Here is a 26,227-nt window from a genome sequence, read left to right on the forward strand (position 1 = left end):
TTCGATACTTCTCGTTCTTGTGGTTTTGACGGCAAAGGTAGGCATTTTATTAATTTATTTTCCATGTGACATGAAAATCTATTCGATACTTCTCGTTCTTGTGGTTTTGACGGCAAAGGTAGGCATTTTATTAATTTATTTTCCACTCCATCTTCTTACTTACCATCTTCCTGGTCATGGACGCCGACCAATTACCTACCGTCCTGGGGCACTGTAACCTCCTACCCTCCGATGTCTTACTTTCCGTCCAAATACTGTCCGCTGCGTAGATTCGGATGGTATGGACAATCCCGTGGACAGGACGAGGACCCAGCGTTGCCAAATTGAAAGTCAACTTTCCTGTTTTTTATATTCGAGATATCCGTAAAAATAAAATACATATGTATAATACTGTAGATCAATCGATCCAAATAGATATATTTAAACGAGTGTAGAAAGGTAGATACCTAACATGCTATACAATAATTTTATTTTACTGTACAAATTATCTGGGTAGGTATAATACTTAAGGAACACCTTTAAATACATGAAATAATTTATAAACACAATAAATTATAAATGTTATAATAAATAATGATGACTTATTATTTATCATTGACAAGTTCAGAATTGATAATTAACTTAGCTACCTACATATACTTATTGAAACTCATTGCATCTCAACAGAGTTCACAACAAAGAGAACAACTCGATCAATAACTAAAATTTGAAATTTCATTTTTTGATTTAACTGGGAATATATTTCTCTCAGCCCTGTTTTTTTTTTTATATATTTGAGATATCAGTAAAAATAAAGTACATATATAATACTGTAGATCAATCGATCCAAATAGATTTATTTAAACGAGTGTAGAAAGGTGTACCTAACATGCTATACAATAATTTTATTCAGAGTTCACAACAAAGGGAAAAACTCGATCAATAACTAAAATTTGAAATTTCATTTTTTGATTTAACTGGGAATATATTTCTCTCAGATTTTTTCATGGGAGCTTTCAGGAAATTGTCAAATTTTAAAGAAGTTAACGAATTCACGTGTGGAACTTCTGGGTCGAAAGAAGTTTTTTCTAGTTTTTCCAGCTCCGCAATCAAATTCGAATTTTTAGATTCATCAAATTGAGACTCCTTTTCTGTCTCTTTGCTCTCTTTATCGTCTGCATAAGTGTCCTCATTTCTGTTGGACTCTGTAACACTCTCGTCAGTTCTACTTCCTTCACTCACAGGAGTTGCAAAAGTTACCTCATCAGCATCAAGAACAGTATCCTTTTTCTCCTGTGCTGCTGGTCCTACTGCCTTTTTAATAGCTGTGTCAGTGGATGTTATTGTTTTGCTAGTTGTTGATGGTTCAGTTAGGGGTAAAACCGCAGTAGCAGGCTCATTTACTAGTAGAGTAGTAGTTGTGAGCTCGGCTTTATTAGCCTTTTCCTTTAAACTTCCTTCTTCTAGAATAGGAGATTTTATTTCAGTTAGTCTTTCCTTTTCTTTGATGTTATCTTCTTCTAGAATAGGAGATTTTATTTCAGTTACTCTTTCTTTTTCTTTGAAATTATCTTCTTCTAAAATCGGAGATTTTATTTTAGTTACCCTCTCCTTTTCTTCTTTTATCTCATTTTCTTCTAGAATAGAAGATTTTAATGCAGTTACTCTTTCCTTTTCTTTTATCTTATCTTCTTCTAAAATAGGAGAATTTATTGCAGTTACTATTTCCTTTTCTTTTATCTTATCTTCTTCTAAAATTGGAGAATTTATTGCAGTACCTCTTTCCATTTCTTTTATCTTATCTTCTTCTAAAATAGGAGAAATTATTGCAGTTACTCTTTCCTTTTCTTTTATCTTATCTTCTTCTAAAATAGGAGATTTTATTGCAGTTACTCTTGCTTTTTCTTTGATATTATCTTCTTCTAAAATTGGAGATTTTATTGCAGTTACCCTTTCCTTTTCTCTGATATTATATTCTTTAAGAATAGGAGACTTTATTTCAGTTACTATATCCTTTTCTTTGATACTGTCTTCTCCTAAAATCGGAGATTTTATTGCAGTTACCCTCTCCTTTGCTTTAATATTATCCTCTTCTAAAATCTGAGATTTTATTGCAGTTACCCTCTCCTTTTCTTTTATCTTATCTTCTTCTAAAATAGGAGATTTAATTGCAGTTACTTTTGCTTTTTCTTTGATATTATCTTCTTCTAAAATTGGAGATTTTATTGCAGTTACCCTTTCCTTTTCTCTGATATTATATTCTTTAAGAATAGGAGACTTTATTTCAGTTACTATATCCTTTTCTTTGATACTGTCTTCTCCTAAAATCGGAGATTTTATTGCAGTTGCCCTTTCCTTTGCTTTAATATCATCCTCTTCTAAAATTTGAGATTTTATTGCAGTTACCCTCTCCTTTGCTTTAATATTATCCTCGTCTAAAATCTGAGATTTTATTGCAGTTACCCTCTCCTTTTCTTTTATCTTATCTTCTTTTAGAACAGGAGATTTAATTTCAGATCTATCTCTTTCTTTCATATCAAATTCATTTTGAGTAGAAGATTTACTATTTATCTTATCTTCTTTTAGAACAGGAGATTTAATTTCAGATCTATCTCTTTCTTTCATATCAAATTCATTTTGAGTAGAAGATTTACTGTCATGCACGTCTTTATTTATATGAAAATCATCTTCCTTTTCCTTTATGTGTTCATTTGTGTTTAAAGTTTCAGTATTAGTTGTGTGTTCAGGAGTAGAAGCAGTTGTGGGCTCAATTTGCACATTAGACGGCGTAGTCTGTTCCACATTTATAATTTTTTGTTTAGTTGTCGGTGGATCAGAAGTACCCTGGTCAACGATTTTGGGCACAAAATTAGTAGTTTCATCAATTCTTGGAAATGCAGTAGTAGTTTGTTCAACCGGAGTACTATTTTTCGAAGTTGGAACAGAGCTTGTTGTTTGATCTAATATATTTGTTGGATTTTCTGTCATTGAAGTTATTTGTGGAGTTGGAATAGTTTTAATTTCTATTGGTGGAATTAAACTTATTGTGGTTTCTTTAGTTGGGATAGAACTAGTTGTAGCTTCGATCATTGAGGTTGAAGTAGTTGTCAGTTCTTTTACATTTGTACTCGTTGATGATAGGTGATGTTTATTACTTGGGAATTTGGTTTTAGATTTACTCAGTTTTGGAGGTAGCAGAAGTGCACTTATAGCTGACGGTTTAGAAGGCCTTGCTATTGGAGTTTTTGTTGGTTCTTGTGTGATTGTTGATTCGGTTGTACTCGTAGTAGTTGTTAATAATGTAGGTGCTGTCGTTAAAGTTTCCGGAGCAATCGTGGTTGGAGATTTGACGATCGGCAATGAAAGTGTTGTTGATTCAATTGTCATGGGTTTTCTTTGTGATTCCACACTCGTCATTGGAGCTACTGTAGATTCGGTTGTAGATGATTCCGTCGTCGTTGAATATCTTGTTGGTTCGTATGGTATCCCTATCGTTGTGGGTTTGGATGGAATTGATATTGTTGTTGATGCTGTAGTAGAAGATTCAGGTGTCGATATAGAGAATGTTGTTACTGGTGTAACATTGACTCCTGCTTGAGAAATAGGAGATTGCGAGTTTATATCGTCATCACCCGCACTTTTCAAGTCTGTATCCACACTAAGAATAGGGAATTTAAGTTCAGCATGTTCCTGATTATCCTCCTCAATAATAGGAGATTTCATTCCTATTTTTCTATCTTTGCTTACGAAATCTTTATCTTTCGTTTCACTTTTTGTTTTTCTACTTTTTCTCTTGAATCATGATCTTCATGAAGTATAGGGTGTTTCACTTTTGGCTTTTCTACTTTTTCACTTGAATCTTGAGCTTCATGAATTATAGGGTGTTTCACTTTTTGTATTGCTGCTGTTGGCTTTTCCACTTTTTCACCTGAATCTTGATCTTCATGTATTATAGGGTGTTTCACTTTTACTATTGCCGTTGTTGGCTTTTCTACTTTTTCTCTTGAATCTTGATCCTCTTGTATTATAGGGTGTTTCACTTTTGGCTTTTCTACTTTGACAAGACTAGAGTTAGGTGGCAGCTCAGTTTTCAGCACAGGATCGTAATAAATGTTCCACAGGATCGTTCCTAGAACTGACCCCTGTGGGACCCCGCTAGTCAATTCCTGGATGACGTCATCTTCTATTTCGAGTCTCCTGTCTTGAAAATAACTGCACAGTATCTTTACCAGGTAATTTATAGAGATGTTTTTCTTCTTTAGTTCCCGTATAATACCCTTCCAAGGCATACTGTTGAAAGCATTTTAATGTCAACTAGAGTCATAGTACAAAGCTTTCTCATGTGTTTTGCTTCCTCCGCCAATTTCAAGACTGCCCCCATTGCGTCCAGGGTTGATCTACCCTCTCGAAAACCGAACTGAGTCTCAGACAAATGACCTTTTTCCTTCAGTAGTTCTTTGACCAATCATCACATAGATTTTCCCAGGCCTTCCGCTTTGAAACATTTATAGCTATCCTTAGTTCTTTTTTCGATTTAAAATACTGATTTCGCAGTGTACCTACTCCTCTCTTCTTCCGTCATTTCTCTCCTTCTATTTCCCCTCACCATCTTCCTTTTATCTGCGTGGGTTTTTTTCCTTAGTTGGGTTATTCCTTCACTCCACCAATACACTGGTTTTCAGTACCTAAGCCTTGCCTCCTTTTACACCAAACACTTTTCCGCATGATTCCTGAACGGCCAAAACACATGCTTCTGGGTCAACACTTTTATTGCTTAGATTTTCTTGTATAGCTTTTTGAAATTTATTTCTCTTTTTCTCATCGTATCTCCATTTCACTTCATCTTTTTCTGTATTTTTCCTGAATATTAATTCTACCCTAGGCTTTTGGTCACGTTTTTCGTGTTCACCCTGTAGATTTTGCGCTTTAGTATTACTAGATTTTTGCTCTAGTGTGTCTTGGGGTGCGGCACCTGTCGTTGATTTATCCATATCTTTTACCGCTGGCTGGTTGAGCTTTCTATAATACATTTATAGATACCTACCTAACTAGCGCCTAAGAAAAGAGCTTTCGGTCTTGTCAACAGAGTGTCTATGGCGCTAATCAACTCACGTTCGAAGGCTTCCAAAAGAAGAACCCAGAGCACGCCCAAGCTTTCTTCAAATTCCAAGACATACTTGAAGGCACCAATTCTCAACCATGGAGTGTCAACCAAGGCCGTTTGGTCAACATCAACAGAGTGAAGAATCTGTTCAAACCAAACAACCCCACCCATCAGTCATACAAAGTAGTAGTTTTTCTTTCGATCAAAACGAATACGAATATTCAACGGAGAAAACTAAAAAGTCTAAAAACATGAAAAAACCAAAAATGAAGCTAAAACTCTGCGGGAGGAAAAAGATTCTCCTCGTGTTGAGTCCTCGCGTCTCTACTCCCTGTGTATTTCTTATGGGACATTTGGCCGTCAGTAAAGGCCCATATCTCGGGAACGGTTTGGAATTTAAAAGGTCTGATAATTTTTTTGGGTTATAGATACGACAATTTTACTGGGGGTCTTCGCTGACACTTTTTCGATATCTATCATAGTTTTCTCTAAACAATTCGGACAGACATACATAAATGACACGTCCATATTTCTCTTTTATATATATATAGATAAATACACATTAAATTTCTAATAATAAAACCGATAATCCTCATCCTCATTATTATTCTTTAGTTTTCATTATCTATCATTTTTCGCCTTTTTCCAGGAATTACTGTTCCTGTTCAGCCAGTTGCTTTTGGCAGTTCATTTCATTCATGCGTCCAAAATTTTACATCGAGACATAAAACCGTGCAACATCTTGCTGACGGGTAGCAAAGGCAACCTTTTGAAGCTGTCAGATTTTGGCATATCTAAATTATTGAATACGTAAGTACATTTAATTTTGTGTTGACGCACCATAATAAATTAAAATAAAAATACCTACGCAAGTGAATATGCTGTATGTGATCTAAAGGGAGTGAGTGCCTAAGGCCAGCCGCTTACGCTGATACCGTCTGACAGACCTTGGGTTGAAGCTTGTTCCACCATATACAACCGCGGTCTGTCAGACGGTCTGGGCGTATGGCGGGCAAAAGTATTAGCTCGCTGATTTTGTATTTAATAAAACTTAGGCAAAGAGTTGAGAGAAGGGAAGTGAGGGGGAGAAAAGGGCGAGGGAGGCCGAAGAAAAGGTGGACGATTGTGTGAATCAAGACCTGAGCGAGAAAAATTTAACAGGGCAAGAGGTACACAATAGGGCTACCTGGAAGGGACTGACAAGAAACGCCGACCCTATTTAAGTAGGAAAAGGCTAGGAATAAGTTTCTGCCTGATATAACTCTCGAAGTTCGTCCGATTCTGATTTCTGACCCCTTGCCAGTGGCGGCATTACCAGATCGTATCATTTCTATGAAGAGTAAAGGAGTCTCTTAGTAATGCTGTGATATCCACAAAAATTGTGCAGAAACTCTGAGCTTCACCACAAATAAATCTCTTTTTTTATATTTATTATTTAGAACAGCACCTAGGTTTACAATATAACCACCTGTATAAGATTCCAGAATCATCCCAAATGGCGGGAACACCTGTAATACCTGACAAGGTCACAAGTACTCCAAAGTGTGCTAATGTCGGATAGACACGAAAGGAAAATTTCCATAATCTATTAGGTGTGGGTACATTGAATTCATTAGGTCTTGACACGAAAGGAAAATTTCCATAATCTATTAGGTGTAGGTACAAAAAAATCCATCTATTAGGTATAGGTACAAACATTTACATTTCAAATTGGTTTTGAAAAAGCATTTTGCATTTTACATTTTAAATGCTTTTTTTGACCCATTTTACATTTGAGCCAAAAACTATCTAGAATATTCTAGATGGTAAACATGTTACATTTACCTCGAATTATTGTTAAATCTATAGATACGTAATATAGGTACATATATGTATAGGTACCTAAGCATTTTAGCTACTTACCTTATAGACAGTATATCTACCTAATGTCTCTTCATTTCGGATATCAACTTTCTGCTGTAAACACTTTCCAAAGTACCACTGCTGAATTTACCCAGTACTAAAATAAGGCAAAAGGCATACAGATAGACAAGGAGATGGCAAACTACTTCCTGTTGCTTCTCGTAGTCTGTTTTGCTTTGACCAAAGAGGTAAGACGTTTGAAATGTGTGCCCTGATCGGCAACTCCTGGAATTAGTCCAGTTCCAAAAGTGGACATTAGACACGAAAGGAAAATTTCCATAATCTATTAGGTGTGGGTACATTGAATTCATTAGGTCTTTGACGTAGGTCTAGAATATTCTAGATGGTAAACATTTTACATTTACCTCGAATTATTGTTAAATCTATAGATACTTAATATAGGTACATATGTAGGTATAGGTACCTAAGAATTTTAGCTACTTACCTTATAGACAGTAGGTATCTACCTAATATTTCTTCATTTCGGATATCAACTTTCTGCTGTAAACACTTTCCAAAGTACCACTGCTGAATTTACCCAGTACCTACATACTAAAATAAGGCAAAAGGCATACAGATAGACAAGGAGATGGCAAACTACTTCCTGTTGCTTCTGCTGGTAGTCTATTTTGCTTTGACCAAAGAGGTAAGACGTTTGAAATGTGTGCCCTGATCGGCAACTCCTGGAATTAGTCCAGTTCCAAAAGTGGACATTTTTAGGGAAAACATGAAAAACTCATATCTTTTGAAACAAGCAGCCGATTTTAATGGTTTTGGTCTTTAAAAAAAGGTAAAATCTAAGGGAAGCTGTTGGTATGTCTGGCATTTCCGGCAAAGTTGGCATCAATAATTAGTTATTATATTAAGGTGAAAGTTCCGAGATGACCAGTATTGACACCGTTGAAATTTTTCGTCTCTTTTCGGTACTGGACTGCTCAGGTATGAGCTTATCATTGAAATTTAAAGGGTTATTCACAAACATTTCAATTTGTTTTCTGTTACCAGACTGTCCTGGGAGATGACGATCCTTCTGAAATCCATCTGGAAGGTTTCGACCCAAACGACCCCGCTCATCAGAAGGCCCTCAAAGCTTTCCAGAACGTCCTGGAAGGCAAATCCGAGCCAACACTGTACGAATCTGTCAAAACCAACTTGGCCTCGTACGCCCCTAATTTGCGGTCTCTCTCTTCGAACCTGCCCACGTCCTATATACCTTCTCTGCCGTCTCCATCTTCTGTTAAAAATAGGGGATTTAATTTCAACTGGTCTGTCTTTCCTTACGAAATCGTTATCTTCGTTAAAAATAGGGGACTTAATTTCAACTAGTCTGTCTTTGTTTACGAAATCTTTATCTTCGTTAATAATAGGGGATTTAATTCCAACTGGTCTGTCTTTGTTTACGAAATCAAGGTTGTTTCACTTTTGGTGCTGCTGCTGTTGGCTTTTCTACTTTTTCACTCGAATCTTGATCTTCATGTATTATAGGTTGTTTCACTTTTGGTGCTGCTGCTGGTGGCTTTTCTACTTTTTCACTCGAATCTTGATCTTCATGTATTATAGGTTGTTTCACTTTTGGTGCTGCTGTTGGCTTTTCTACTTTTTCACTTGAATCTTGATCTTCATTTTCCAACTGGTCTGTCTTTGTTTACGAAATCTTTATCTTCGTTAAAAATAGGGGATTTAATTCCAACTGGTCTGTCTTTGTTTACGAAATCTTTATCTTCGTTAAAAATAGGGGATTTAATTCCAACTGGTCTGTCTTTGTTTACGAAATCTTTATCTTCCTTAAAAATAGGGGATTTAATTCCATCTGCTTTGTCTTTATTTTCAAAATCTTTATCTTCGTTAAAAATAGGGGATTTTATTCCAACGGGTCTGTTTTTGTTTACGAAATCTTTATCTTCGTGAAAAATAGGGGATTTAATTCCAACTGGTCTGTCTTTGTTTACGAAATCTTTATCTTCCTTAAAAATAGGTGATTTAATTCCAACTGGTCTGTCTTTGCTTACGAAATCTTTATCTTCGTTAAAAATAGGGGATTTCATTTCATCTGCTCTGTCTTTATTTTCAAAATCTTTATCTTCGTTAAAAATAGGGTATTTTATTCCATCTGCTTTGTCTTTATTTTCAAAATCTTTATCTTCGTTAAAAATAGGGGATTTTATTCCATCTGCTCTGTTTTCATTTCCAAAATCTTTATCTTCGTTAAAAATAGGGGATTTAATTCCAACTGGTCTGTCTTTGTTTACGAAATCTTTATCTTCGTTAAAAATAGGGGATTTAGTTCCATCTGCTTTGTCTTTATTTTCAAAATCTATATTTTCGTTAATAACAGGGGATTTAATTCCAACTGGTCTGTCTTTGTTTACGAAATCTTTATCTTCGTTAAAAATAGGGGATTTAATGCCAACTGGTCTGTCTTTGTTTACGAAATCTTTATCTTCGTTAAAAATAGGGGATTTAATTCCATCTGCTTTGTCTTTATTTTCAAAATCTTTATCTTCGTTAAAAATAGGGGATATTATTCCAACTGGTCTGTCTTTGTTTACGAAATCTTTATCTTCGTGCAAAATAGGGGATTTAATTCCAACTGGTCTGTCTTTGTTTACGAAATCTTTATCTTCCTTAAAAATAGGTGATTTCATTCCAACTGGTCTGTCTTTGCTTACGAAATCTTTATCTTCGTTAAAAATAGGGGATTTCATTTCATATGCTCTGTTTTTATTTCCAAAATCTTTATCTTCGTTAAAAATAGGGGATTTTATTCCATCTGCTCTGTTTTCATTTCCAAAATCTTTATCTTCGTTAAAAATAGGGGATTTAATTCCAACTAGTCTTTCTTTGTTTAGGAAATCTTTATCTTCGTTAAAAATAGGGGATTTAATTCCAACTGGTCTGTCTTTGTTTACGAAATCTTTATCTTCGTTAAAAATAGGGTCTTGAGCTTCATGTATTATAGGTTGTTTTACTTTTGGTGTTGCTGCCGTTGGCTTTTCTGATTTTTCACTTGATTCTTGAGCTTCATGAATTATAGGGTGTTTCACTTTTTGTTTTGCTGCTGTTGGCTTTTCTAGTTTTTCACTTGAATCTCGATCTTCATGTATTATAGGTTGTTTCACTTTTGGTGCTGCTGCTGTTGGCTTTTCTAATTTTTCACTTGAATCTTGAGCTTCATGAATTATAGGGTGTTTCACTTTTTGTTTTGCTGCTGTTGGCTTTTCTAATTTTTCACTTGAATCTTGAGCTTCATGAATTATAGGGTGTTTCACTTTTTGTTTTGCTGCTGTTGGCTTTTTTACTTTTTCACTTGAATCTCGATCTTCATGTATTATAGGTTGTTTCACATTTGGTGCTGCTGCTGTTGGCTTTTCTAATTTTTCACTTATTTATCTTCGGTAAAAATAGGGGATTTAATTTCAACTGGTCTGTCTATGTCTACGAATTCTTTATCTTCGTTAAAAATAGGGGATTTAATTCCATCTGCTTTGTCTTTATTTTCAAAAAATTTATCTTCGTCTGACTTGATTCCAACTAGTCTGTCTTTGTTTACGAAATCTTTATCTTCGTTAAATATAGGGGATTTTATTCCATCTGCTCTGTCTTTATTTTCAAAAAATTTGTCTTCGTTAAAAATAGGGGATTTTATTCTATCTGCTTCGTCTTTATTTTCCAAATCTTTATCTTCGTTAAAAATAGGGGATTTAATTCCATCTGCTTTGTCTTTATTTTCAAAATCTTTATCTTCGTTAAAAATAGGGGATTTTATTCTATCTGCTTCGTCTTTATTTTCCAAATCTTTATCTTCGTTAAAAATAGGGGATTTTATTCCATCTGCTCTGTCTTTATTTTCAAAATTTTTATCTTCGTTAAAAATAGGGGATTTCATTCCATCTGCTCTGTCTTTGTTTTCAAAATCTTTATCTTCGTTAAAAATAGGGGATTTCATTCCATCTGCTTTGCCTTTATCTTCAAAAACTTTATCTTCGTCAAAAATAGGGGATTTATTTCCAACTGGTCTGTCTTTGTTTACGAAATTTTTATCTTCGTTAAAAATAGGGGATTTTATTTCACCCGCTCTGTCTTTATTTTCAAAATCTTTATCTTCGTTAAAAATAGGGGATTTCATTCCATCTGCTCTGTCTTTGTTTTCAAAATCTTTATCTTCGTTAAAAATAGGGGATTTCATTCCATCTGCTTTGCCTTTATCTTCAAAAACTTTATCTTCGTCAAAAATAGGGGATTTATTTCCAACTGGTCTGTCTTTGTTTACGAAATTTTTATCTTCGTTAAAAATAGGGGATTTTATTCCATCTGTTTTGTCTTTATTTTCAAAATCTTTATCTTCGTTAAAAATAGGGGATTTTATTCCAACTGGTCTGTCTTTGTTTTCAAAAACTTTATCTTCGTCTGACTTGATTCCAACTGGTCTGTCTATGTCTACGAATTCTTTATCTTCGTTAAAAATAGGGGATTTAATTCCAACTGGTCTGTCTTTGTTTTCAAAAAATTTATCTTCGTCTGACTTGATTCCAACTGGTCTGTCTTTGTTTACGAATTCTTTATCTTCGTTAGAGATAGGGGATTCAATTCCAACTGGTCTGTTTTTACTTACGAAATCTTTATCTTCGTTAAATATAGGTGATTTTATTCCATCTGCTTTGCCTTTATTTTCAAAATTCTTTATCTTCGTTAGAGATAGGGGATTTAATTCCAACTGGTCTGTTTTTACTTACGAAATCTTTATCTTCGTTAAATATAGGTGATTTTATTCCATCTGCTTTGCCTTTATTTTCAAAATCTTTATCTTCGTTCAAAATAGGGGATTTTATTCCATCTGCTCTGTCTTTATTTTCAATATCTTTATCTTCGTCAAAAATAGGGGATTTAATTCCAACTGGTCCGTCTTCATTTACGAAATCTTTATCTTCGTTAAAAATAGGGGATTTTATTCCATCTGCTTTGTCTTTATTTTCAAAATCTTTATCTTCGTTAAAAATAGGGGATTTTATTCCAACTGGTCTGTCTTTGTTTTCAAAAACTTTATCTTCGTCTGACTTGATTCCAACTGGTCTGTCTATGTCTACGAATTCTTTATCTTCGTTAAAAATAGGGGATTTAATTCCAACTGGTCTGTCTTTGTTTTCAAAAAATTTATCTTCGTCTGACTTGATTCCAACTGGTCTGTCTATGTCTACGAATTCTTTATCTTCGTTAAAAATAGGGGATTTAATTCCAACTGGTCTGTCTTTGTTTTCAAAAAATTTATCTTCGTCTGACTTGATTCCAACTGGTCTGTCTATGTCTACGAATTCTTTATCTTCGTTAAAAATAGGGGATTTAATTCCAACTGGTCTGTCTTTGTTTTCAAAAAATTTATCTTCGTCTGACTTGATTCCAACTGGTCTGTCTTTGTTTACAAATTCTTTATCTTCGTTAGAGATAGGGGATTTAATTCCAACTGGTCTGTTTTTACTTACGAAATCTTTATCTTCGTTAAATATAGGTGATTTTATTCCATCTGCTTTGCCTTTATTTTCAAAATCTTTAGCTTCGTTCAAAATAGGGGATTTTATTCCATCTGCTCTGTCTTTATTTTCATTATCTTCGTCAAAAATAGGGGATTTAATTCCAACTGGTCTGTCTTCATTTACGAAATCTTTATCTTCGTTAAAAATAGGGGATTTTATTCCATCTGCTTTGTCTTTATTTTCAAAATCTTTATCTTCGTTAAAAATAGGGGATTTCATTCCATCTGCTCTGTCTTTGTTTTGGAAATCTTTGTCTTCGTTAAAAATAGGGGATTTTATTCCAACTGGTCTGTCTTTGTTTACGAAATCTTTATCTTCGTAAAAAATAGGGGATTTAATTCCAACTGGTCTGTCTTTGTTTACGAAATCTTTATCTTCCTTAAAAATAGGTGATTTAATTTCAACTGTTTTGTCTTTGCTTACGAAATCGTTATCTTCGTTAAAAATAGGGGACTTAATTCCAACTGGTCTGTCTTTGCTTACGAAATCTTTATCTTCGTTAAAAATAGGGGATTTCATTTCATCTGCTTTGTCTTTATTTTCAAAATTTTTATCTTCGTTAAAAATAGGTGATTTTATTCCAACTGGTCTGTCTTTGTTTAGGAAATCTTTATCTTCGTTAAAAATAGGGGATTTAATTCCAACTGGTCTGTCTTTGTTTACGAAATCTTTATCTTCGTTAAAAATAGGGGATTTTATTCCAACTGGTCTGTCTTTGTTTAGGAAATCTTTATCTTCGTTAAAAATAGGGGATGTGATTCCAACGGGTCTGTCTTTGCTTACGAAATCTTTATCTTTGTTAAAAATGGGTGACTTAATTTTAGGGAGTTCCTCCGTTTCTTTCAAATCTTTTTCCTCTTTTATGATGGCAGATTTCATTTCAGTTGGCCTGTCTTTGCTTCCAAAATCTTTATCTTCGTTTAAAATGGGAGATTTAATTCCAACCGGTATATCAAATTCTCTTTCCTCGTTATAAATAGGTGACTTTATTTTAGGGAGCTCGATTTCTTTCAATACCTCTTCCTCTCTAATAGTGGAATTTTTCATTAATGTTTTTCTTTCTTTATTATTAAAATCAACTTTTTCTCTTGAATCTTGATCTTCATGAATTATAGGGTGTTTCACTGTTGGCATTTCCACTGTTGGCTTTTCTATTTTTTCTCTTGAATCTTGATCTTCATGTATTATAGGGTGTTTCACTTTTGGCATTACGACTGTTGGCTTTTCTAATTTTTCACTTGAATCTTGATCTTCATGTATTATAGGGTGTTTCACTTTTGGGATTGCCACTGTTGGCTTTTCTACTTTTTCACTTGAATCTTGATCCTCATGTATTATAGGGTGTTTCGCTTTTGGAATTGTCACTGTTTCCACTTTTTTGCTTGAATAGTGATCTTCATGTATTATAGGGTGTTTCATTTTTGTCGTTGCTGCTGTTGGTTTTTCTACTTTTTCACTTGAATCTTGATCTTCATGTATTATAGGGTGTTTCGCTTTTGGAATTGTCACTGTTTCCACTTTTTTGCTTGAATAGTGATCTTCATGTATTATAGGGTGTTTCATTTTTGTCGTTGCTGCTGTTGGTTTTTCTACTTTTTCACTTGAATCTTGATCTTCATGTATTATAGGGTGTTTCACTTTTGCTATTGCCGTTGTTGGCTTTTCTACCTTTTCTCTTGAATCTTGATCCTCTTGTATTATAGGGTGTTTCACTTTTGGCTTTTCTACTTTTTCACTTGAATCTTGATCTTCATGTTTTATAGGTTGTTTGCACTTTTTGGGTGCTGCTGCTGTTGGCTTTTTACTTTTTCACTTGAATCTGTTGGCTTTTCTACTTTTTCTCTTGAATCTTGATCCTCTTGTATTATAGCTATTGCCGTTGTTGGCTTTTCTAATTTTTCACTTGAACCTTGATCTTCATGTATTATAGGGTGTTTCACTTTTGCTATTGCCGTTGTTGGCTTTTCTACTTTTTCTCTTGAATCTTGATCCTCTTGAATTATAGGGTGTTTCACTTTTGGCTTTTCTACTTTTTCACTTGAATCTTGATCTCCATGTATTATAGGTTGTTTCACTTTTGGTTCTGCTGTTGGCTTTTCTACTTTTTCCCTTGAATCTTGATCTTCATGTATTATAGGGTGTTTCACTTTTGCTATTGCCGTTGTTGGCTTTTCTACTTTTTCACTTGAACCTTGATCTTCATGTATTATAGGGTGTTTCACTTTTGCTATTGCCGTTGTTGGCTTTTCTACTTTTTCTCTTGAATCTTGATCCTCTTGTATTATAGGGTGTTTCACTTTTGGCTTTTCTACTTTTTCACTTGAATCTCGATCTTCATGTATTATAATTTGTTTCACTTTTGGTGTTGCTGCTGTTGGCTTTTCTACTTTTTCATTTGAATCTTGAGCTTCATGAATACAGGATCTGTAGTGAACTCGTGGTAGACTACTTGACTAAAAGTTGAGTCGGGATTAAACTCGGTGACGTCCTTTTTAAACTTTCAAGAGGTTTCCTAGAGAGGATTGTAACTGCTAAGGTCATCGTCCCGAAAGTGAAGAGAAAAGGAAGACAGGATAGGAGAAAGCCAGCCGTTCCGAGAACAAACCTTATCTGTTTTTTTTTTTTTTTTTTTTTTTTTTTTTTTTTAAGAACTGTTGAAGTGCGCCATAGCTGGGAGCAAGAGCTCTCCCTGTAGTTATCATGAATTCTACTTTAGCAGGATCATTGACAATACGGAAAGCCTCCATTGCAACGTCCATGATGGCATGTCTCTGTGCTAGGACATTCTGGGCGATTTGTATAGAACTTTGCAAGACTACCCTATGTGTTTAGACTATTTAGGTTTACTTTACCTACGTGACGACCCTCATATGAATATTTCTACGAGATGACCACTTTGGCAACTTTGCAAGCTCGAACTTTTGTGAACCCGCCTTCATTTTTATCATGTTGAACTTTGACTGCAAAATGTAAACATGAAATTCGGTAGCAAAGGTCATTTTTCGCTGAATAATGAAATATTGATTGCATTTTTATCTGTGGAGTTATGTGTAGGTACGTGTAACACGTCTCACAGTGCAAATTCCAAGTAGGTAGGTACCTACACGAAAAGTCGTGATGAAGAACATATAATATAATATGTCTACTGACAGCAATATCCACTGTTGGCCATGTCCACTGACAGCTATTTCCACTAATGGTACTACCCACTGATGATTATATCCAACACTAAAGATAGATCAGACAAGAACACTTGAGCAGCTTGAGCTAAATGCACAGCATTCAGCAGAAAAGAACCATCTACCAGGGGAATCGTCTAATGGATGGTTATTTTCTGCTAAATGCTGTCCAGACTTGCAGTGGCGTAGCGTGTATGTATGGCGGCCATACAACTCAAAAGTTTACTCTAATGCCCATAAATATTAATGGCATGGCATGTAGGTACTGTGATGGGACTTTGTAGACCTATGCATGAGCCCTACACGCCCTACACTTGAATTTAGGCCAAGCTACGCCACTGACTGGGTAGTTAGGTACTTGATCATGGACACTCAGTAGTCCAGAAGAGGTGAGTTAGAGGGAATTTCCTTCTGGGCTGCCGGAGATAGTGTCCAAGTGACCATTCTTATTATGTTAAGGCGGTCTCTTCTTGATTCAGCGTCCAATTTTGTTTAGAATTTTGTATTCCACTGAGACTACTGAGAGTGACCATGATCTAACTACCGATGTGGTCGCATTGAACTCACAAGAATCTAGAAAACAAGCTAAAATTAGCTCTTATCTTCTTACCTGAACCAATAGTGTTCTCCAACCGATTTCCTCAGATACAAATTTCATCACTTTTCATTATCAGCAGGTTATTTCGAATAAGTTTATCAGTGTTTACTACAAACACTACTGTTCGGTGGCTTGCCATAGCGAAAAACAATGTTCTTAATACCTAGTATTGTTTAACGAAAAACAATTCCCTCCTTGTTTCCACAGAGACTGACTCTCATTCCACGCAACATAAAGGATTACAGTAAGGTCATCGATATCAAAGCATTGGCTTTCACCTATCCTAACGTCCGCCTATCAATTCAACACGGCCTTCAACTTCTAGACTTCGTCCTGCAAGACCCTCTGGTTAAACTCGCAGCCGCCAAATTGGCTTCCCTAGCGTACAAGATCACGTCCACACTGGAGTTGCAGAGCGCGGCGCTTTTTATTTTGAACCAAGCCACACGCCTCATGCAGAAAGAGAACTTGGCGATTCTGCAAGAAATGGCCCTCAACGTGGACCGGATTTTGACCGGACATAAGTAGGCCCCCCCCATAAAGCCCTGTAGTAGACAGTAGAGGATGGTGTGGAGGGAGCTTTTTCTCGATAACTTCCGTCCTTTATGATCGTGGTATGTTTTTTACCCCAATAGAAGGGGTGAATAAAAGGTATCTTAATTACTTGGGCTGGATTCCCAAGTATAATTTCTGATAAACTACCTGAGGAAATAAACAGATAAGATTGTCGAATATTGAAAAATCATGAGCTTACGACCCCATAAAAATTCCTCCTCTTCTATTGTTCGTCCAGGTCGCAATCCAATCATAGCACTTTCAACAAAAGCTATGGTCAAATACCTATACATGTGTGATATTCACTAGATATAGCGGGAATTATAATTTTTGATTCCAAAGACATGACTTCATGAAAATAGGACTTGTAGTTTTGAAAGAAGAAAATAATAAAACCATGAATTGTATTTTTCCCCCCTCCACCAAACCTAGTTTAATTATTTTGTCTCTGATGTCTCGATAGTTAGGTACCTAACTTGATTGTTTTTAACTATACCTAGGTACACAAGACACAGCTGTGATAATTAAAGGTAGTTAGGTACCTAGTATACCGGGAAGAGAAGAGAATATTTTGTGTTGGCTAGGGGATGTTAAAGAGATAGCAGACTAAAGTCTAGCTGTGGAAAGCTAATCCTAACCAGCCTAGCTAGCTGGCAGTTTTTCACATTTTTACTTTCCTTATCCTATAGGAAGGAAAGTAATGTAATCGGGTCAAATTTTCGATGGTCAGTTTTTAGTGTCCCAAGTATAATTTCTGATTCCAAAGACATGACTTCACGAAAATAGGACTTGTAGTTTTGAAAGAAGAAAATAATAAAACCATAAATTGTATTTTTCCCCCCTCCCCTCCACCAAACCTAGTTTAATTATTTTGCCTCTGATGTCTCGATAGTTAGGTACCTAACTTGATTGTTTTTAATTATACCTAAGGTACACATGACACAGCTGTGATAAGTAAAGGTAGTTAGGTACCTAGTGCCGGGAAGAGAAGAGAATATTTTGTTTGGCTAGGGGATGTTAAAGAGATAGCAGACTAAAGTCTAGCTGTGGAAAGCTAATCCTAACCAGCCTAGCTAGCTGGCAGTTTTTCAAAGGGTTCTCTCTGCTTTCAAGAATAAGCGTAAGTCCTCTCCTCACAATGATTAACTGCGGTTCAGGACGAGCCAATTAAACATGGCTAGAGACCATCACCCCGCTGTATGACTGATATATAAAAACATATCAACTCTTCTTTATTCTGCCATCACCATTCAGCAAAAGCTAAGTCGCTTCAAGAACAGCAACAACATCAAAAACACCTTTTATGGCCTCAATTCATTTTCGGGACGATAAGACCTTTACTTGGCAGTTGGGAGAAAAAAAGAAGGTAGGTAATGCAAAAGTAAATTATGTAACGAATATCCATTTATTTTATTAAGTGAAATAATAATGTGATAAGAAGATTGTCACGTAACATGTTGCTAATATACAGTGTGTCCACTTTTAATGTGCGCCATAGGAAAAATACATGTAAAAACAGTTTTTCTTGTCTCAAAAGTCCCCATTAAGTATTTTAGTTAAACCAAATATGTTAACTCATGTATTTTTATCTGAGGAATTCACTGGTGGTGATTTCATACACCTGGGACTTACAGTTAAAAAGTTAAGGGTTCGAAATCCGAGAAATGTGTTATGTTTGAAACTCAACATTTGTGTACAATTGGATACTCTATTTTATGTATTTTTTCACGAGAAATCGATTGGTAATATTTTCAATTACTTGGGGCTTACAATTAAAAAGTTCTGGGTTCGAAACCGAGTAATTGATGATTCTCATGAAAAATATAACTGTCCAAATGTATTTTTTTCGTAAAGATCGTCAAAAATAATAAATAATCCGAAAAGATTTTTTTTTTAAAAAGTATTTCTTCTCTAAGAAATTCGTCCCCAAAGTGTGCGCGGGAAAAATAATGAGATTCAAATTTTTAAAGCGTAGGGACGCTTGGAGGCAAAAACTTGAAGGGACAAACACTCCAACAGCAATAGGTAAGACAATTAGGTGTAATGATCTGTTTTGAAATTTTCCATACTTTTTTGATGAACGATCGCTTTCCATGAAATAGGTACTTACCTACGTAGTGCTCCCTACATAGCCTTGTTGTTTGGAGTGTGAGCAAATAAATATTTTACGCAGCGCAGCGTAGGGACGTTTGCTAGAAGTTTCTAAGGCCTTGCTCATGCAAACTAATTATTTATCTTCCAATTTGTATACAAACTTCCAATTTATCTTCCAGCAAACTCCTAATTTGAAGCAAACTCCTAATTAAAATAATTTATCTTCCATTGACGTCTGTTTCTGCCGTTTGTCAAATGCTAAGCGTTAACAAATTAAGCACTCATTAGTGCTCTTCCTAACAGAGTTAAATTGTTCCTCCTGCACATTAGACGCATAGCTTCGTACAAAGAGTTCAAGATGAAGTTCTATCGAAGCTTGAGCTTGCTGCTTCTCGCAATACTGATTCAGGTAAAGTGGAGAATTGTAACATCCAACACAATGTCTAATATATTATATACCTTACGTAAGTAATCTATATAAATAAAATTGCAGATTTGTCTGTACATTGCTTAGAATCGTGAAATTTTTAGTTATTCTTACTCCTTATGCAACCCCGATTCAAAAATCGCTTTAGAAAATTTTCTGGCTGTATGTATGTATGTATGTATTATGTATGTCTGGTGTGGGTGTGTGTGGTGTATGATGGGTGTGTGTGGTGGTCCCGTACAAAGGACGGGTCCACCACTAGTAAGGTAATAAATAAATATGATCATGATTTTAGGCTCAGTTATGAGTTATGTTTGCTTGTCAAAATCATGTTATCAATCTCAAGCTCAAGTCATCATTCTTTCATTAGAGAGTTTTTGCAAACAAAATTAGCATCCCCTTAATTGAACCCTTTAATGGGACGCTAATTTTGGTTGCAAAAACTCGCTATTCCTGAAAACTCTTTCTTCTTATATTTCACAACTAATATTGCAACAATGTTAGCGCCTGATACATCTGATTCCGCAAGGCAGGTTGCGCCACCAGCTTGTTCAACATTTTCAACCCATTACCAACACCCTCCATGATTGTCTTCTTCTGTCCCACCTGTAGCAGGTAATACACAGCCATGCCGATATGTTGCTTCGTCCTGTCATCATTTAATACTTCTCTCACAGTGACCATGGGGTTATGAGAGAGTTTCACAATGTTGGGATCCGCAAGGAGGTCTAAAGTCATCTCAATAGCGTTCCTGACCAACTTGTGAAGGTTCGTATCCGTGTAGATGTGATCCAACAGTTGCATACTCTGGGAGAAGAACATCATCATCCCCTGGTTGTTGAAGATATCGACGATAGTTCCAATAGTGGAGTTGATGCTCTGCAGATGCCCGCTGTTCTGGATCATAGTCATGGTCTCATCCAGAGTTCTGTCGAGGAATTCCCGAGCGGTTTTGTCCCCCAGGACTTCGTGCAGACTGTCTACTAAGTTGAGGAACACGTTTTCAACTTCTTGAGCCATAGTTCCAATAGTGGAGTTGATGGTCTGCAGATGCCCGCTGTTCTGGATCATAATCATGGTCTCATCCAGAGTTTTGTCGAGGAATTCCCGAGCGGTTTTGTCCCCCAGGACTTCGTGCAGACTGTCTACTAAGTTGAGGAACACGTTTTCAACTTCTTGAGCGGCAGTGTCGCGGGCGGCTTGATTTTTTGTTTTTCGCGGTGGACTCATACTTTGTATAGTCTGAAACATACCAAATGGTCTCGTAATGTTACTATCAGCTAATAGGTATAAATATGCTAAGGACGAGATAATTCTTTAGAAGTTGAGATCAACGAAGATAGCTGGCTAAGTAAAAGGTCAGTTATAGTTACCTATAGGTACCCCTGTCACTTTCAGATCCCCTGAAACAGCTTAAAAAGAAGGATTGAAATTCTTATTGAAAAGAAATTACCATTACCTGAAAACAACAAACACCAACAAGAAACAAGAGCGCAAAATTGTATGAAGCCATCTTGGTGGAGTTTTGCTTATAGCAGGCGATTTCCTGGGATTGGCCTTTATAAACGACCCCAGTCATGATTAGAAGCCATTTATCATTAAGTGTTTCAGTGAAACTTACGTAGGTACTGTTTGCTATTTTGTTGTTCAAGTATCTATTAGTCTATTACCTGTATGTGAAGTGAAGAACAGCTGGTTGTAGTGTTAAATAATGCCAAATTGACGTGAGGTTGGTTTACAGCTGGGTCACGCTGGGTGAAACTGATATGAAGTTGCCTAATGAAAATTAATGGAGGAGAGAGAACAGCATGCTTGCTTACTTCTGAAGTGATAGACAAAATTTTCAAGAATAGCAGTTTACTCGCAGCCTCTAGCTCAAGTCCTCACGTATCACGCAGCCTCACGTAGCTCAAGTCCTCACGTAGCAACCACCTCATAATAGATGCACAATGACCCTAAGCACGAGTCAGACTTTTCTCTTGAGAAAAGTCTGCCCAGTACTCAAGTCTAGGTGGGCCTCGACATCTCACCATTTATGAGAATAGTGAGAATCGCTTCTATCCCTAGAAAAATTATCGGTTTTTGACTTAAATAAGTGCCATATTGCCATATTTTTGACAAATAAATGCCATATTCTGAACTTCTCTGCTGATAACAGACCGCGATATGTGAGACAGTTTTAATGTGTGTGGCGGAAAAAAAGCTTCAGACCCAGGTTTCTTAGACGCTAGACGGTCTGGTCTCAAGCTTTTTCCACCATACACGTTCAGACTGTCTGATATACCGCGTTCTGTCAAATAGTCGGTACGTGTGTGGCGGAAAAACCAAGCCTGACAGACCCTGATCTGTCAGATGGTCTGGAGCGTAAGTGACGGAAATTGAAGCTTGTTCATCTGAAATAAAAACCCTGAGGAAAAATAAGAAAGTTCTGTTCATAGCACTGTTCGCAATCATAGGTGATTTTTATTACCTTATTTTTGAGTTAACCTAGGTATTTTTCGATAAAGAGTTTAACGAAAAACTTCTCTTAACTTTTTCAAAAAGGTTATAACTGTGGTAGGTATATTTCAAGTAAGCTTGCATCTGACAAGGGAACTGAACTTACACCAAATCAAATTCATCATCTAACTTCCAGTTTGGGTTCTAATTTTTCACTTGAATCTTGAGCTTCATGAATTATAGGGTGTTTCACTTTTTGTTCTGCTGCTGTTGGCTTTTCCACTTTTTCACTTGAATCTTGATCTTCATGAATTATAGGGTGTTTCACTTTTGGCACTCCCGCTGTTGGCTTTTCTACTTTTTCACTTGAATCTCTATCCTCATGAATTATAGGGTGTTTCAGTTTTGGTATCACCGCTGTTGGCTTTTCTACTTTTTCACTTGAATCTTGATCTTCATGAATTATAGGGTGTTTCACTTTTGGTATCACCGCTGTTGGCTTTTCTACTTTTTCACTTGAATCTTGATCTTCATGTATTATAGGGTGTTTCAATTTTGGTGTTGCCACTGTTGGCTTTTCTAATTTTTCTCTTGAATCTTGATCCTCATGTATTATAGGGTGTTTCACTTTTGGTTTTTCTACTTTTTCACTTGAATCTTGATCTTCACGAATTATAGGGTGTTTCACTTTTGGTTTTTCCTCTTTTTCTCTTGAAGTTTGGTCTGATCTTCATGTATTATAGGGTGTTTCACTTTTTGTTTTTCCACTTTTTCCCTTGAATCTTGATCTTCATTAATCATAGGGTGTTTGACTTTTGGCATTGCCACTGTTGGCTTTTCTACGTTTTCACTCGATTCCTGGTCTTCATGTAGTATAGGGCGTTTCACTTTTTGTTTTTCTACTTTTTCTCTTGAATCATGATCTTCATGAAGTATAGGGTGTTTCACTGTTGGCACTCCCGCTGTTGGCTTTTCTACTTTTTCACTTGAATCTTGATCTTCATGAATTATAGGGTTTTTCACTTTTGGCACTCCCGCTGTTGGCTTTTCTACTTTTTCACTTGAATTTCGATCCTCATGAATTATAGGGTGTTTCACTTTTGGTATCACCGCTGTTGGCTTTTTTACTTTTTCACTTGAATCTTGACCTTCATGTATTATAGGCTGTTTCACTTTTGGTATTGCCGTTGTTGACTTTTCTACTTTTTCTCTTGAATCTTGATCCTCATGTATTATAGGGTGTTTCACTTTTGGCTTTTCTACTTTTTCACTTGAATCTTGATCTTCATTAATTATAGGGTCTTTCACTTTTGGTGTTGCTGCTGTAGGCTTTTCTACTTTTTCACTTGAATCTTGATCTTCATGAATTATAGGGTGTTTCACTTTTGGCACTCCCGCTGTTGGCTTTTCTACTTTTTCACTTGAATTTCGATCCTCATGAATTTTAGGGTGTTTCACTTTTGGTATCACCGCTGTTGGCTTTTTTACTTTTTCACTTGAATCTTGACCTTCATGTATTATAGGTTGTTTCACTTTTGGTGCTGCTGTTGGCTTTTCTACTTTTTCACTTGAATCTTGATCTTCATGTATTATAGGATGTTTCACTTTTGCTATTGCCGTTGTAGGCTTTTCTACTTTTTCACTTGAACCTTGATCTTCATGTATTATAGGGTGTTTCACTTTTGCTATTGCCGTTGTTGGCTTTTCTACTTAACCAGTAATCCGAGGACAGGACCGATCTGGGGATCTGTCAGTTTCTGTTGCATGTCTTGTAGGATAGCTGAGGTCCGGTCCAAGTTGATTTCACCGTAGCATTCCTGTGAAAACAGAGGGATGAGGGAACATTGGGTTTAGATTTGTTAAGGCTTTAATGACTGGTGAAGGTATTTGATCTAGACATCCTTTGCAAATAAGTATTTTTTACTTAGGTTATGTTAATTAAACATTGGATACTTACAATAAGTCTCCAATGTTTAACATAACATAAGTGAATAGTATTTAATTGTAGGATTCTGACATGGTGTGCTCTTCAGTCCAACCGGTTCCACCCGATATATTTAGACGATTTGATCTTTAATCTTCAGTGATCTGTAGAGAACAAGTGTCTATTCGGAAAGATTTGAATCAGGAATGAATCCACAAAAAGGAAAAGCTCAAGAGAAAATCAAAATTACCTGACAGAAGTTTGGTCCTCAATAATGGTAGGATTTTTCACAGCTTGGTTTTTAATTGGCTTCATTCTGTCTTTTTCTTCCGTGTGTTTTACATTTTTTGTATCATCAGTTTTAGTTTTTCCGGCATTCTTTGTGTCTTTTACATCATGGTCCTCCTTAACGATTGGTGTTTTGATTTTTCCCTCAATGTTTTTCTTCTTTTCGCTATTGAGTTCCTGATTCTGTATGTTCAGATCATATTTTTTGTCCGCCGCTTCCTTTACGATGGGTGTTTTAATAGATTTTGTTTTGCTATTGGAAGGTCGTGCCTTTAAGCCAGGATTAGCAGCAATATTTTGGAAGTTAAAGTGTTTGAATTCCTTCTCTGGATCATTGTTTGTGTTTGGTTCAACGTAATCAACATTCTGTTCCACATTAATATCTTCTTTGTTTGTGATCTTTTTATTCCCCGATAGTTCAGTTGTTTTACCTGTGTCCGTGTCTTGTTTGACCTTGTTGATTTGTTTTTTACTTCGTCCAGCGTTAGGTATAAGAACAATGGGGGGTTTCTTGTGGCTAAGTGCCCTTCCTGTAACTTCTGCACTTTCATCTTTCTCTTCAGGATCGCTTAATTCCTCAAGTCCATTATTTGGCTGGAGACTTTTTTTAGTGGATACATCTTCATTTCTTGTTTCTCCGGCGTGTTTGTCTGGATGATCTCTTTTTTCCTCATATGTTGTGGGCCTGTGAATAAGAATAGGTATTTTTGTTATGGCTGATGTTACCACTGAGAGTTAACACAGTGTCAAGGGACTCAAATGTTTTCCTTGACTTCACCAATTTGAGTTACACAGGCCAATATATCTTTGACTCTGGATTAACTGAAAACTGTCTGTGATAAGATCAACGTTATGGCTGATGTTACCACTGAGAGTTAACACAGTGTCAAGGGACTCAATTGTTTTCCTTGACTTCACCAATTTGAGTTACACAGGCCAATATATCTTTGACTCTGGATTAACTGAAAACTGTCTGTGATAAGATCAAGCATTATAATAGTACCTAGGTGGTAAAAAAAATCTAGAGCTAGGGTATCTGAGTACCTACTCAAAGAGTGTTAAATGACCTTATCGATATTGAAATCGGAGGGAAATTTTGAAAAATATTTTTTTTATTTTTTATTTACCTATTTATATTTATTAGAGTGTTTGTTTTTGTTTTGAGAAAAAAAAATGTAAAAGTTTGTTCAGTTCTGAAGAAGAATTATAATAGTTCAGATGTTTTGCAAATTTTAATTCAAGTTGTTGAGTCATTTATTTCGTTTTACCAAGAAGTGTCTAGGTATTAACTCGAAAAAAAATTAGGTTACCTAAGAAGGTTTACCTATTGAAAAATCTAGTTTCTGAATTCCATAATCAGGTCAAAATTGTCAACAATTTGTAAGAATCAGCCAATTCGTTGTATCCATCTTATTATATAGGAAAACAATTGGTACAAGAAGGCACTTACTGATTGGTAATGCTTATTTCTGCTTGCAATGTTTCAATCGATCGAGCTTCATTTCGCTTAGAAATGTCCGGACCTTCATTGTCCAAAGGTCTGCTCTGTCCAAGCTGAAAAAAAAAAAAAAAAAAAAAAATCATCTGCGTACTTATTATAGTTTTGTGGGGAAAAATACCTCACCTTGTACGTACCTAACATACCTGTAGCTTTTCTACGGCCTTTACCTACTTTCGAAATTTACCAGATATGTATTTTAGGTAGAGGTAGGTACCTACCTAAAAAAAAAAAAAAACGGCTTCGATAAAATCTAAAAAAAAAAAAAAAACTGCTTCAATAAAGTCTAGTCTAGAATTTCGCCTGCCATTTTCAATAATAGGTACTTTCTAAGAAAAAAAAAACCCACTAAAATTGGAAAGATTAAAAAAATTGAAGAAACAAAATGGAATCGTCCCCGGATAAAACAGAGTAGACGTGATAAAATTAATAAAAAATCCAAGCGACTCTACGCGACCGGCGGACGTCTCCCTGCATAAAATCAAGCACCTTTACGTTATGTCATTTACGCCACGGCACAAACGTTATCCACACCAATACAAACCGACTGATAAATCCGTCGACCTTTGTGGTACTTACGTGAGTGAAAAAACAGATGACGATGATCGTCGCCAGGAAAGTTCCGTTCATATCAGAACAATTAGGATCGGCCGATTAGTCATTTTCCAGAGAAGAGATGTGTTATGATTGACAACACACAGCTGTGAAATCT

General features: G+C 35.8%; 3 protein-coding genes across 3 annotated transcripts; all 3 read right to left on the reverse strand.

Annotated features, from left to right (window-relative positions):
• Positions 1–151: 151 nt before the first annotated feature.
• On the reverse strand, positions 152–2,538 carry LOC103506421 (DNA ligase 1-like). The gene is made up of 2 exons (XM_026821486.1): positions 895–2,538; positions 152–668 (listed from the first exon to the last, which is right to left on the reverse strand). Exon 1 carries the CDS (start codon positions 2,512–2,514, stop codon positions 919–921), a length of 1,596 nt encoding a protein of 531 aa, XP_026677287.1. The 5' UTR covers positions 2,515–2,538; the 3' UTR covers positions 152–668; positions 895–918.
• An 817-nt stretch (positions 2,539–3,355) lies between these two features.
• LOC103506433 (adhesive plaque matrix protein-like) lies at positions 3,356–26,227 on the reverse strand. The gene is made up of 8 exons (XM_026821478.1): positions 26,095–26,227; positions 25,468–25,571; positions 23,994–24,702; positions 22,015–22,526; positions 9,929–10,360; positions 8,436–8,601; positions 3,727–4,034; positions 3,356–3,509 (listed from the first exon to the last, which is right to left on the reverse strand). Exons 1-8 carry the CDS (start codon positions 26,143–26,145, stop codon positions 3,356–3,358), a joined length of 2,436 nt encoding a protein of 811 aa, XP_026677279.1. The 5' UTR covers positions 26,146–26,227.
• LOC103506420 lies at positions 19,617–20,927 on the reverse strand. The gene is made up of 3 exons (XM_008470806.3): positions 20,826–20,927; positions 20,539–20,608; positions 19,617–20,373 (listed from the first exon to the last, which is right to left on the reverse strand). The coding sequence occupies exons 1-3, from the start codon at positions 20,877–20,879 to the stop codon at positions 19,850–19,852; spliced, it is 648 nt and encodes a 215-aa protein (XP_008469028.1). The 5' UTR covers positions 20,880–20,927; the 3' UTR covers positions 19,617–19,849.

This window comes from Diaphorina citri, unplaced genomic scaffold (genome assembly GCF_000475195.1).
Source record: "Diaphorina citri unplaced genomic scaffold, Diaci psyllid genome assembly version 1.1 scaffold235, whole genome shotgun sequence".
NCBI classification, from domain to species: domain Eukaryota; kingdom Metazoa; phylum Arthropoda; class Insecta; order Hemiptera; family Psyllidae; genus Diaphorina; species Diaphorina citri.

Excerpts from the sequence above, each read along its gene's own strand:
- LOC103506420 (XM_008470806.3), bottom strand. The coding sequence starts at position 20,879 with ATGGCTTCATACAATTTTGCGCTCTTGTTTCTTGTTGGTGTTTGTTGT. Across the intron at positions 20,609-20,825 it reads TTGGTGTTTGTTGTTTTCAG|ACTATACAAAGTATGAGTCC; the intron begins GTAATGGTAATT and ends GGTATGTTTCAG. Across the intron at positions 20,374-20,538 it reads CGACACTGCCGCTCAAGAAG|TTGAAAACGTGTTCCTCAAC; the intron begins TTGAAAACGTGT and ends TGGCTCAAGAAG.
- LOC103506421 (XM_026821486.1), bottom strand. The coding sequence starts at position 2,514 with ATGAAAGAAAGAGATAGATCTGAAATTAAATCTCCTGTTCTAAAAGAA.
- LOC103506433 (XM_026821478.1), bottom strand. The coding sequence starts at position 26,145 with ATGAACGGAACTTTCCTGGCGACGATCATCGTCATCTGTTTTTTCACT. Across the intron at positions 4,035-8,435 it reads ATCAAGATTCGAGTGAAAAA|GTAGAAAAGCCAAAAGTGAA; the intron begins GTAGAAAAGCCA and ends AGTCTTGTCAAA. Across the intron at positions 3,510-3,726 it reads AAACGAAAGATAAAGATTTC|CATCAACAACAATATCAATT; the intron begins GTAAGCAAAGAT and ends CTTCTACTACAG.